The 14032-nt window shown below is 39.0% G+C and overlaps 1 protein-coding gene across 7 annotated transcripts in view; it reads left to right on the forward strand.

Moving 5' to 3' along the window:
* Positions 1-14: 14 nt before the first annotated feature.
* Positions 15-14032, forward strand: part of cep192 (centrosomal protein 192) — an 85576-nt gene continuing 71558 nt past the window's right edge. For 3 of the 7 annotated variants that reach the window (XM_048260935.1, XM_048260942.1, XM_048260939.1), the window contains exons 1-6: positions 27-102; positions 3687-3730; positions 6328-6516; positions 8065-8172; positions 11435-11544; positions 12625-12734. In XM_048260935.1, the coding sequence (XP_048116892.1) occupies positions 6362-6516; positions 8065-8172; positions 11435-11544; positions 12625-12734 (483 nt within the window). In that variant the 5' untranslated portion in view covers positions 27-102; positions 3687-3730; positions 6328-6361. Of the gene's footprint in view, positions 103-3686; positions 3762-6327; positions 6517-8064; positions 8173-11434; positions 11545-12624; positions 12735-14032 lie in introns of those variants that run through there. The other 4 variants (XM_048260940.1, XM_048260941.1, XM_048260937.1 and 1 more) reach the window with 4 other exon arrangements.

A 14032-nucleotide genomic window follows, 5' to 3' on the forward strand; every position in this document is an offset into this window, starting at 1 on the left:
GTGAGGTTTAGGCGGGCGGGTTTACTTAATTTAGGTAGCCTAACGTTAATCATCTCACGTCGCAAGTATCAAACAACACAGCTTGTTATTTTTAAGAACATGGTAAGTTTCTGGGAGAAATGGCCGGGGTTGTTTCAGATTATTCTCGTAATATAACTTCCTAATGTAACGACTTAACTTGAACGTTGTAGTAGCACTAAGGGAAAGAGTCCTTGTTTAACGTATAACTTCATCCTGCAGGCCTAATTAACGTTACCTTGCCAGCTAACGTTGTCGCTCATGATGAAAACAAACGTTAGTGATTTACTCACATTAAGTCATGATATCCAATAGCTTCTAGTTACGCGAAAACCACTCGAAAGTGTTCTTCTGATATCAATGGGTCTAACTTAGCAGGGACAGCGGGGGATTCGGGATTCAACTGCTTAGTTAACTTGAGGTGACTTAAGTTTAAGGTTAACATTACAGTTAGCTTCTAGCTGTTAAATCTGTTTTTCCCCTTTTGTTTTTACTTTGCAAGCAGGTGGATGCCTTGTGTTAACGTTATATCTCAAAAGGACTTGACGCTAGTGTTATCTTTACAGTCTATGGACAAAGACCGGTATCCTGAACTTTGGTGTTTCGAATTAAAAAGACTTTGTTAGTGCTACGGGGCTAAAATTAGCCACACTCAATGCAGCGTTGTTTGAGTTCTGTTTCAGTATTTAGGACGTTAAATCATGTTATAGCTGCTAATGACATTGTCGAGGTACTTTTGTAAGCGTTAAGAGTTAGCTTGATCATGAATAACGTACATTTGTGCCAACATGGAAACTTTTAATTTCATCGTTAGCTGTCTGTCGATATGGCTAACTTCAAGCGTCAACTAACTTAAAGGGAACAAACACGTTTTACGTAACTTAAAGTAACTTACATCTAAATGGTAGCTGAAAGCTGAAGTTACATTAATATGACCGATATTTCTTGTAATGTTAATAGTCTAACGTAAATTAATGTCAAAGTAATATGGTGGGGTTCTATGCCGCGTTCCATTTACCTCAGAGCCGCTATTCACTTATCAGCTGAGTTCCAGTAGGCTATAAAAGTCGGAAAACTAATTGTTGTTCATTCAGTGCTGGCGGATAATGACGCAGTATGTAGTATTTTGTTGCACATGTGACCGCCTTGAAACATGTCCTCAAATGGACCTATATTGTTCTAACTCAGGGATGTCAAAGTCAAATACATTAGAGGGCCAAAAAACCAAATTTGCTACAAGCCGAGGGCCGGACTGGTTCAATGTTTATTAAAACATTAAAATGACTGCACGTAACCTATTGAACCAAGCCGTGTACTGTATTTTATTTAATTTAATGATTAAATTAATAATGACTGTGACTGAAGTGCGGGCAAAGTTTGCACAGAAATGTACGATTTTTCCCATCCTCACCGACCTTGTCATAAAACTTTTTTAAATTATCATACGATGCATCCTTGCTGCTTTGTCGTCTACATCAGCCTTTCTCAAACTTCTTTGACCTGAGGCCCAGTCAAGGCATACTTTGGGGTCACAGGGCCCACCTACATGAACCCACCCCCTCCTCCCACCCCCCATCAAATTATCATAATGATATCACAATTATTATTATTTTTAGGCTATACTATATTGCTATACATGCACTTCAAAACAGTCAATGTTTAAAGTGCTAAGATTGTTCACAAAAGTTTGTGAAAACATGCACATCAGAGTACTGCTTTACTAATGTAAAATATAATTAGGCCTACAATAGTTTCATTGTTTTTGCATTGTTGCATGATGCTTGCATGAGAAATACTTCTCAAAACAACAGGAATTATATGGGTGCCGTTGTTTTGGGATGTTTCCCTCATGCAAGCAGCATACACTAATAGAATATATATGCTATTTAATTACATTTAATTTGAATGCCTGAATGTAAGGATTCAGGAAACACAATACCAGCTTTTGTGAATGGTAAATGGCGGATCAGATCATGTGTAAATCACTGATCTGGAGATCTTTAACTAAGACTAATTAATAGCTTTTGGCTGACTTTAATACTTAATGCCAAACAGTGTTTTATATAGTCTGTGCTCTGTTTTTTATGGAAGTTGCATAAATCCACATCGTTCTATTAAATGTCGTTTCATAATTAAATAGCCTTCCAATAGGTTGAAGCTTAGCTTTGCTACCAGCGTACACGCATGCATTGAATAAACGCTCATACCACGACTTAATTCTATGCCTCTATGTTTGATGACACCAAACAAGTATTTCCTAATTGCAGAAATGTTTGTTTCTTTTTTTTCTGTTCGCTGCTCCTTGATCAATTGCGCAGCAAATTATCAGACGATGGCCCGGGAATAATTTCACTCTGCAGACCATTGTCCACATTGCGGACCGCGGCCCATAGTTTGACATGGTGACCTGCATGCTGCCATATTAAGGCCTTTTTACAGTGTATTTTAGCCGGGTTGTTCGCGTGGAAGGCTCTGTAGAAATCTGGCACCCTATTCAACGAAGTTAAACTGAAAGAGCGTGCCGTTCACAGACACCAGAATGAACGAGTTCACAGTAATGTTCATCAGGCAATACAGTACGTTCAGTTCACGTTCGCTCAAAATATGAATGAGTTCATGAACTTTTGTTCAATGAACGTGTTAAGGCACAACACTGGGGAGGGGGGTAGCTGAAAGTTGACATCTGCCCTGACTGAATACTGATGAATAATGAAGCCGAGGCCCACTTGCGGCGCCGCAGTGAGTTTGTGCGGGTTACCGTTGCATTGTAGGGAATGGAGTATTGGTGCGTGCAAAACAGCAGCCGGCGGCTGTGGCCTGCGGGCCGGTTCTAATACTAATCAAATATCATCCCGGGGGCCGTAGATAATTCATTCGGGCGGGCCTTGACTTTGACATGTCTGTTCTAACTGAACTGAATCGGACTGTAGCCTATGCCTACTGTACAACAAACTTTAATTCAAATCATATCTCTATCTATCTAAAACCCTTCACATGGTGCAATTTTACCAACTTATGATTCTGATACCAGCCACTGTAAGCCAGTGGTTTTCAAAGTGGGGGCCGGGGCCGCCAGGGGGGCCTCAGCAAGTTGGAGGGAAAAATAAAAGTAAGAAATAAATACATTTAAAATATACTATGAGGGTTGTTATACAATGCCATTATAATAATGTGACGCATATCTGAACATATTTCCGATGATAATGACTGGGAATAATAGTAGAGTGATGGCTCTCATATAGCAGAAAGCCCCAAATACATTTTTTACACACTGTATGCTCCATCGCGATGTGGTTGTGGCTAAAATAATTATTAGATTAGCTTAATGTATTTTTACATTTGCCGTAGTATTGTCGATGGGTGTAATAACACATCAAGGGGGTCCTTGGCCAGAACCTAGTGGTATTTGGGGGGCCTTGTCGTGGTAAAGTTTGGGAACCCCTGCTCTAAGTGATGCTGGGTAACATCACTTCTGTTGACGTTCAAACAAAACAGAAAGTTAGCTCACTACTTCCTCCCCCTCCCTCCCATGCAATTAAAACTCTCCTTAACGCACATCTCGTCGGTGATTTGGTGGAACAATTTGTTATGTTTTTATGGGCAAGCTTTGCCCAAGTTGTTTTGTGGCCTGGGTTGTCTACAGAGATCGTGGTTTTTTTTTTTTACAGTGTCAGGACACAGGCAGCTAGCGGATGGTGAGGTGATGTTTGCTGTAAGTGACAAAATGTTTTAGCCTAAAAAAGGTATGACATCACTTAGAGCACCTTTAAGATTTTCTCTAAGAAAAAACTTGAGAACAAATGAGATTCTTGAAAACAAAGTTCTTACATTTCTTCTCAATTTTCTTTGCCACTTTACAACCCTTCACCTGTCTTAAAATGTTACATAGTAAAGTTAAGCCTCTTAAAGTCATTCATATAATAAACACATTTAACAGTTGGCTCTAGTCTACACTAACATTTCTTTCCTATCTATATCTTTGATGTCAATATATTGTGTAGGTCTAATTGAGTTCCTATCACTTTAAGACTGTCTTGGTAGTGTGTAGGTCATGAGAGAGGAAGCTTGCAGTTTTAACGCAGTTAAAAGGCTACTGATGCGTGGACGCAATTCATAATGTTTTCTATGTAGTTACTTAAAATAAGGTTCGTACTTCTCTTTGGGACGAGCACTTTTGAGTTTTGGACTCACTTTTCCATTTAAATCGGGATTTTGCAAACATTCAGTGTCAGAGTCAATAAATTCAATAGAGCCTTGCACAAGTAGCTTAATTGAAATTGACAAGCAGCTGTAACTAAGCATGCTAAGCTCGACATCCAAACAGTATTCTAACGTTAGCTTAGAGCAGTGACGGCCGGTGGTTAAAAAAATAACGGAGGAAGGAATGTCCACTTGATTGGTGTTTGGCTAATGTGAGGTTGTGATGGTGTTGGTGGCATATGTGAACAATAGTGTATGTAGGCCACCTACCCAGACACATTTATAGCAGCAGTATGTACTAGCATTTTAACTGGCAATGTTGTGCAATAAATGCTGTTTTGACCTTTTCGGGGGGGGGCTGAAATGTTGTGCTCCGATGCTTTCGTTCTTATCCAGAGAATACGGTTATTTTGCTCCTGTGCGACGCTTTCACCCGGTCTGGTCGCATGCTCATTACTTAAATTACGTCACGTTAGCATTGATTTCGGAAAAAAGTTTATTACTCAGTAGGGGTGGGCGATATGGACAAAAAATAATATCTCTATTTTTTGTGATTTCGACGATAACGATAATTAGTCTATCCTTTAAAAAAATTGTAGAAGTCTGAATTACTTTACAGCTCATTATTTATGAATAGCATCAATACAATAATAACCAATAACCTATCCTGTGACTTTTTAACCAAATCAACCAATGCATTGTGACTCTGACACATTTCCAATTTTGCCCACTTGTGTGTGGCAATGACATGGTCTAGCCAGCTACATTAAAGAAGATGACTAGGCCTAACAGTTTCCCAAGAGAAAGTCTGAAGCTTAAGTTCCTTTCAAAAACCTTTACATAGGATTCACTGTAAAACTAAGCAGACCAACAGAGTACCATCTAAGTTATTTCCTTCGATGTTTTGTTTAAGAGAAATCATGTAGGCTAGCATTCCAAGTTACAGAATATAAACTAATGCGTTATCTTATGGCTAATGTATATAAGAAATCCCATAGAGATGCTAACGGTTAGCATAATCGATACACGTAGATATTTAGAGCGAACTTCAGCCCATTTACAAAAGGCTTACATGAGAAGGGTTCTTTGTTTACAACTGAATATTAAAATACTCAAAGGTAAATGTTTTCTCTCCATGTAATACCATGTAGGAAAAAATGTGACTGTCTCATTAATACTACGTGAACAGAAGTAGCTGCACAAAATCCCAAGTAGGCTACGTCTGGATCTCGCTCACAAAATAAACATTATTCAATAAGGGGCTTGAGGAGGAAGCTCCTCCAGACAGTAATTTTCTGTTGGCATTTTGACCTAGGGGAACGATTTTGTTCATTCAAAGTGTAAAAATAGTAATATTAACAGTAATTTATCAGATTAGTAATTCACTTTATATATTTTTTATTTTTCTCTGAAATTTTAGGGAGGGTGTTCCTCCCTTTCCTCAATGAAGGAGCCTCCTCTGGCTTAGAGATATGGCTTGATTGCATAACTTAAATTAGTTTAGTCTCCCCAATTTACTATGGTGTGATAAGACCTTAGCAGAGTTGAGTTCAGTTTTGAACAAATTTGCTCAGCATGGTCACGATTCTAAGCAGATTTAAAAGCAATTTAGCCCGTCATCTTCTAATGCTTCTATGTGCCAACAACAATCCTTCAACAATTGTTAATGTTTTGTTAAATGTAGGCCTACATGCAGAGAGGCGGCAGGTCTGTTAGGAGAGAGAGCGGGACAGGGCAAGGAAAAGCGTGAAAAGCGCAGGTCAAATGAAAAGATTTTATCTAATTTAAATAGTACAACATAGATGATTATTGTGTGATGGCCAGTGTTGATCTTGTGGTGGCCCGCCACAGATTAGTCAATGTATGGGAAACACTGTGTAAATTGGCCCTTAGGCTATCAGTATGCACACTGAAGGACAGGGAGGATCCAGAGCAGAGCCGCGCCTCCATATAAATAAAACTTATTGGATATTGAAATTAATATTCTCTTCTCTGACTGAATTGGTTCTGACTGCTTATGCTGCTTTATCACTGCCAAAGTAAATTCAGCACCAGTATTGTAATGTCTAAGTGACATGAATGTCTCTTCCCTTCCCTATTTCTTTACAGTTCATCTTCTGCTGACTGTTTAACTGAGGCTGACATGATGGAGAATGTCGGAAACATTGTGGATGAGTCTTTTCCCAGCCTTCTCTCAAATAGTGCCAGTGACCAGTCCTCCTTGGAGAATCTGACACTCGGCCCGACTTTAGGGATACCTGTTGCTGCCTCCACTGTTGCTAAAATAAGAGCGAACAGGTAGGCTGTAATAACTTATTAGTGTGTGATTTAAAGTCCAAGAAATTATTGACTAAGTAAGAATTTATTTATATTGTGATTTTCACAGACAGGAGTAACACATTGTTTTACAAAGAATAACTAAAAACAGAATGCAATACACAATTTAAGAGTAAAGGGGAACTATGCAGTTTTTTTTTTAGCTTAATTTACTTTACCTTAAAGGTGCCATGTGTAATGTCCGGAAAAAATCAATTCATACTCCACATTACTCATTTTCCGCCTCCCCCTTGAGTTAAACAATTGATTTTTACCTTTCTCCAGTTCATCCAGCCGTTCTGAGTCTGGTGGTATCAGTTTTAGCTCCAGCCTAGCATAGATCATTAAATCTGATTAGACCATCAGCTTCTGACATTTCTTCTGACACATGACATTTTCCAGGTTGAATGGTGGCTGTCTCGCTTCCCCTTAGCGTCTGTGAGCAGAAAAAACAGCCTTTCAACTTTGGTCTGGCAAGCCGCCAGCCTCAGTCAGAAAGTCTCGCGGTCTCGCAATGTAACAAATTGCTCTATGGCACTACACATATACACGCCAGGCACCGGCTAGAACAAGGTAGCGATGGAGTTTCTCAGACATTCATCAGAGCCAGTTGAGCACTGCTCCCCCATGCCCACATCCATTGCTGATGTGCCCTTGAGCAAGGCATCTAACCACTCACTGCTCCCCGAGCGCCGCTGTAGCAAGGCAGGTCTCTGCTCTGGTTTAGTGTGTGCTTCACCTCACTGTGTGTTCACTGTGTGCTCTGTGTGTTCACTAATACACGGATTGGATAAATGCAGAGACCAAATTCCTTGTATACGCAAGTATACTTGGCATATAAACCTGATATACATTTACAGAAGAGTAAAAAATTCAAGCTACGTTGCAGAGGAGACCTTAGCTTGGAATTACTACTACATTTGTCAATACTATTACAACAGGATAAGAGTGCCGACATTATAAGTACTATAGTCAAAGTGTGGTTGGAGGAGAAGGTGGTAGAAGAAGGAGGTCATTCAGGTCAAACTTGGCAACAATAATCAGAAAGCATCAAAATGTATTTGCTGTAAGAATATTATATTTTTTCGAAAAATCAACTTCCTATTTTCATTTGAAGTTGCTCTGTGTGTAGAGGTTATATTGTCACACATTTTGGCAATTGCTCATACAAATGAAATCAGTAATGGGCAGCCAAATGGGCAAGCAAAAAAGAATTCTACTAATTACATCACATATTATATGAGCACACAAAACCAGTCTATAGCTGATGTATAGGATTATGTATATTAAAGTAAAAATGCATGTATGACATCATAAACTGTTTAAAGTTACTGTTTAATGAGGTTTTTGTCCATTTGTTGTTGCTCAGTACTTAGTCAGAGGAAATTGTTTATTTCCACTTATAAATGATTGTAAAATATTTTACACTGTAAGATGATAGGGTTTGGATGAAAAGCATTTGATACTAGTCAGATATGTGACTGAAATTTTGTAGTTAAACATTTCCATCTCCATCATTGTTTCTTCCAGAATAATAGATACTCAAGCATCATACCTAGAAGATGATAAATTCTTTCTTGAACAGACTCTGAGCTCTGAGGAGAAGCAAAGATTTTCCCTAAGCTTTAAGGATGACTTGTGAGTATGCACCCACTGAAGAATTTCACTCCTTACTCAAAATTAGGTAAAAAGTATCATATGAAGTTCTTCATATCAAGCTTAAAATGACCATAAAATGCTAGAAAAGATTAGGAAATATGAGACAATCAATGCTACAGCCAGTATATTCCCATTAGAAAGGTCTCATAGTCAGAACTTTGTGTTTTTGTTTGTGCTTTGGCCATGGTTTTACCAAAGTCCTTTTAGGCAAGTCCCTCCACTCGGCGGCCATATTGCACTGCTGTTTGGGGACTTATCGGGCATCTATTTCGGCAGAAATGCGTGTGCGCAAGGCTTCTCGACACCAACCTTGCTCCAGCTGTGAGATCACACCACATGATTGGCTCGATGTATTCACAACACACCACATGATTGGCTCAATGTATTCACATGTCAACGGTGTGCCGCGGAAGGGCCACTGTACTGTACTGTGGCATAATGGCACGCAGACTCAAAGCGGCAAAAGCCAACGTTCCTAACCCTGCTCACAAGTGCCATCTGGTGGTTGTTTGGGTCATTGCAGCTTCACTGGGGAAATGTAAATAGAAGCTGCATGGTTCACGTGTGAGGTCACGTGAGAATCACGCGTGAAGACGGCCAATTGAATGTAGTACCCACATGTAGAAATTAGCATGTAAAGTGAATATCTTTCAAAATGTTTTCCCAGGACAGCATGTCCCAAATACCTCTAGTTGTGACCGGTTTTATCTTTCCACACAATGCTCCCCTTTTTTTCCCTTTTACCTGAACTGGAACAACAGAGATAATGTTAGATTCTTCATAAGCTCTCTCTAAAAAGCTCCATGCAGAGGTGTAGTAAAATGCTATGTAACATTAAAGAAAGACAGCAGGTTGCTGGGTTGGCAAACCTGTAAGAACTGAGCTTAAGCTAAGATTAGCTTAACTTATCAGCTACTTTATGCACAGGGATTTGCAAAAAATAAATACGTACACAAAGGTATACATTCGCTCATCATCTTGCAGTGTAGGCACAGCTGCAGTGTAAGATCATTTTCCAGGGTTTCCCGCAGCACTTGGCAAAACATGCCTGCCGCCTTAACTACGTCGTCAAAAAAAAAAAAGTAGTCCACTTCCAAACCGTGACCAACGCCAGTCTCTCTTCTCCGTAACACATTAAAAACCTGCCATAAATCGAAAAATAATCAGTTTTTATCATCTTTACGTGATCCGAATCAGAGCAGGTGAGAGCCGCGCAAATATCCCGCTAGCTCTCAGAATCCGTCAAATCGCGAACAGCCACAGCTCCGTTTACTTATCAGGTGTGATGAAATGCGTTCATATTCCACTTTTTATGTCTGCAAAAACTTTGCAGGAAAGGTTTTGTGGTAGGATTGTCCAATGGTCAAGTTGTTGCTGCAATTTGTGTCACAGTACATCTTAAAGTTGTGAAATATAATCGCATATTCTGTTTTTTAAATGCGGGCGACTGGCTACATTTATATAACCGCGTCTTTAAATGCGTTCATAATAACGTGCAGCTGGGGATGAAACTAGCGGTTTTTCAGCAGAAACACGAACCGTCGAAACTAATCGGTGATTTCACTCGTCCAATACATTTTTAAAAGAAGTAAATGGTTTTACAATAATTTCAGTCAAGCTTTAGTTGGTTTAGATACAACTGAACGCAGCCTATGCCAAATGGAAAGTAGCCTAATGTATTGATTTGCTGTGCATACTGGACAATAGATGCACAACGTAATTTAGGCCTACATGAAGTATTAAAATGATTATTTAAAATAGTCTATGTATGAAAAAATATTGAAGGGAATCAGGGGGAGCCAGCTCAGTAGCCTATCCTATGTCTTTGGCAAGTATAGCCTACTGACACAGATGAAGAACAGTCAGCCTCAGCCAGTAGGCTACAAGCAACCAGACCCTTTAAAAAAAAAAAAAAAGCTACATTAGCTTACTTCAAGTGTCAAACTGCAGATTTTTGAGGATCAAAACTGCAGTTTTGGAGGAAATATTTGCAGTTCTTATGCAGGAAATGTATTTTGGACACAACAAAATTGCATTGTACTGCATATAGTACTGTATTTTACTGCAGAAATGCAGTATTTTGGACATGAAAATACTAGGCTACTGCACTATAGCCTACGGTAGTATAACTGAACTGTACTTCGAAAAAAACTGCAGTTATTTTTTGTAATGGGATATGTACAGCAAGCATCAAAAACAAGCAGCCCAGAACTGGGCATTTATAGCTGTGAAGGTGATTCACACACAATTATTTTTATTTCTCCTAGTCCTTTATGGGGAAAAACACTATATTTTGTACTTAACGTAGAAATTCTAAATGGGGTGGGATGATTGTATTGGGAGCACTGAGGTGTCAGATGCGACTGTCAAAAAATGGTTACAATTTGGCCCTCAGAGTTCAGGTTGGAGGGGCCCTTAGCAGGATTTTGCTTAGGGCCCCATGGAGGTCTGAACCGCCACTGTCCAAACCACACACTGTGTGAAACAAACACTATCATGGAATTTGGACATCACAATAAATGAGGATACCCATAAATAATCTACACTGATAAGAGGTATAATTGACATTGGTGATGGCCTACACACTTTTGTATGTGTAGGCTATCATCTAGAAACTACAACAGAGCCTTTCTTAGCAGCCCATCGGTGGTTTTCAAAGTTCCTCAAGTTTGACATTATTGTTTATTATTGATATTCTCCTTAATGTAGTCTTAGCATGTCATTGTTTTTATATTATTGATTGAATGGACATTATTGTTTTATTATTGCCTTTCCCCTTTTTTTCCATTGCTTTTTATTAGGCTATTGATTGAATTGATATTATTGTGTATTATAACTATTATCCTTATTATATTTGACCTACATTCTAATCTGTTCCCTGTTCAATTTTAAATATTATTATGTTGTTTGTATTTATGTGTCGCTTTGGACAAAGGCGTCTGCTAAATCCATAACTATAACCATATTACAGTATTAACATTGGAACTATACATTCTGCTTAGTATTCCATAGCTTTAGTTTACTTGGGCAGCAAGACTGTACCTTTTACACTCAATTCTCAAATTTACCTTCATAACCTTCTGTTTAAATATATGATTTGTTATAAGCTGTCAGAATGTACTTATTTTCACTTACTACTCAAAATATTCATGCCTCATTCTGTAATTAGGCTAGATATGTTTAATGCTATCTTCATATTCTGTCGATCCTCTAACCTATTTTCATCCCTTTTGCTTCACAGAGGTGATGCAGAGAACTTCTTTGCTGATAACTGTTTCTCAGATATGCTGGTAAAAGTCAATCTTGAAGAATCCAAATCAAAATCTGAAATTTCCAACACCGGACTGTCAGGTCTGCTATCTTGCCTTAAGTAATATAATCATGGTAATGAGGAATGTCAGGTTTAGGAATGGTTAATGGTTAGGAATGTCAGGTTGTTAGAGGTGTTATCATTGCGTTTCCAATAATGCAGGATGGAAAGGGAACAGTTGGAGGCTGCTTTAGTGTTGCCGGTTTTGTGCAAGATTAGCTTTAACTGGCAACTTTAGTTTTACATGTCATCAAGAATGGGAAAATGTGCCAGTATTTAAGAAGGCAGGCATCTAAAGGAACGCGCCAACATTTTGGGAAATTAGCTTATTTGCTCTCTCCCCCAGAGTTGGATAAGATGACCTACTCCTATTATAAATTCTCTGACATGCTCTTCTCGTCTCTGTGCCTGCAGTAACTCAGTCTGGTGCAGCCACCGTTAGCCTAGCTTAGCATAGTTCGTTGAGGTGGCCAGCTCCAACTAGCCTTAAAGGAATTATCCGGAGTAAAATGCACTTTCTGAATGAACTTTCTCAAAACGCATCCAAATGACATGATTTTGATGTCAACTCAACGTATGTACTCCCAATCATCCGTAAATTGATCTAAAGTGCATTTTACTCCGGATAATTCCTTTAAGCTAGTTAAAAGTGACAAAAGAACTCCAACATTTTCCTATTTACATTTGACTTGTATGGTTACATGTACAAATAGCAATGTAAAATGAGACACAGCAATTTTCTAAGCATATACATACTTGGAACCATGTTCTCATTCAGGCAAAGCACTGCTACCTGGGTAGCACCTGAAAAGCTTCGCTTTGACTTCTGCAAATCCCAAGTAGCAGTGCTTCTTTTTTTGTATTCATTTGAGTTAACTGTATTTTGTATTGAAATATAATTTAATGCATGATGCAGATTTAACATCAGTAATGCTCTTCCAAGGCTCTTGCCTTATATAATGGAAAAAAAGTAGCAATGTATGTAGCTATCATTACTCAGTTGTTAGCATTGATGAGATGGTTGTTTGTTGAACGGGTGGGTTGGCTAACATTAGTGACGTTAATAGCTTTTGTGGTAATGAAGTAGATGTTTATCTTCTGAATATTAACCTTCTCTTTAGATGAGTATATTGATGCTGTTCACCTTCAAGATGAGCTGAAACTGTACTTTGACACGGTTGTGCCCTCAGCTATGCAGAGAGGACCAGTAGATGGCCTGGACATCTCAACAGTGAGTGTCTCTCTCTACCCACATATTTTGCTTAAACCTCTATTTGAATATTAAGGAAATTTAAATAATGTTTGCATTTTTATTTTGGTGGTTATGTACACTCGACACATTGGGGATTGCTATTGGTGTTCTATTTCTCATGGACCTTTCCGCTTTTGAGCGGTTGTTCCTGCCCCCATAGTTACTGTTGAGAAATAGCATGATCTGAGCATTTCTTAGACTGACCTAAGTTGCATATGTTCTGTGTTAACATGACATAACAAGGTCAAATGCTCTGCTCATCCATTCTATAAGCCCTTTAACTTATTCTGCAGTAGGTTATTAGCTTTGCTCATTATTGCCCACCTGCGACTGATATCTACACACACCACCAGAGCCACCGTTTGTTTGTGGGACAAAAGAAGGAGCTACAGGAAAATTGGACAATTTGATTGGTTTTAAGGTTATTATGATTAACAGACCGGAAAGGTCCATTAGAGACCATGTTTTTGGTTTGTAAAGTGCATCTGACGGTCAAGCATTAGTAATGTTAGCACCACCATGGACGTGTAGTCGACAACTAGTATGAAAAGTCTTCTCAACTGGTAAAGGGCCTCAACAAAAGACGGTGTTACAGTGGACTGAGCAGTGTTTCCTCTACATTTATTTCAGCATGGCGGCCCCCCACAGTTTAATTAATACCGCCACGGTATCAGAATCAGGGCAGACGCACATTTGCTTTTTAAATAATCCTGCGACCTATCCTCCCCTGCTGGCTGCCGCTCACATTGCAATTTAACAATAAGTAGCCTAAACTAGTCAGATGTTATTATGGCCCGTCCAGTTTCAGTTCACATATTATATATTGTATTGATGTAGCCTATTTAAAGCATTTACTTTCTTCTCAGTGTTTCCTCTTCATTTAGCCGTACCACTGCTTCAGAATTAGGGGAGACGCAAAATATTGTCCGGAAGCATAATAGGCTAAATGCCCTCCGCTGGCTGCTGAAAATTGCAGTTTAAGAATAAACAGCAATGCTAATCCGAGGTACCTGTCTAGTTTTATTCCATAAATATATTGTTTTTATAGACGTTAGTGGCATGCGCTATCAAGAGCTTCCATGTGCTACACATCGCAAAAACTACAATTTTCGCACAACTTGGTGGAAAGGTGTAGCACAGGCCAAGGAAAACCCATTCATTTCTGAAGCTGATCGTAGAAAGTATTTCCCATATCGTAGTCTATAGGCCCTAGCTTGCTCGTAACAACAGCAAAAATGAAACTGGATGTCTCCGTGAAGACACCGCTGTTACATTAG

This window comes from Alosa alosa, chromosome 13, assembly GCF_017589495.1.
Source record: "Alosa alosa isolate M-15738 ecotype Scorff River chromosome 13, AALO_Geno_1.1, whole genome shotgun sequence".
Taxonomy (NCBI): domain Eukaryota; kingdom Metazoa; phylum Chordata; class Actinopteri; order Clupeiformes; family Clupeidae; genus Alosa; species Alosa alosa.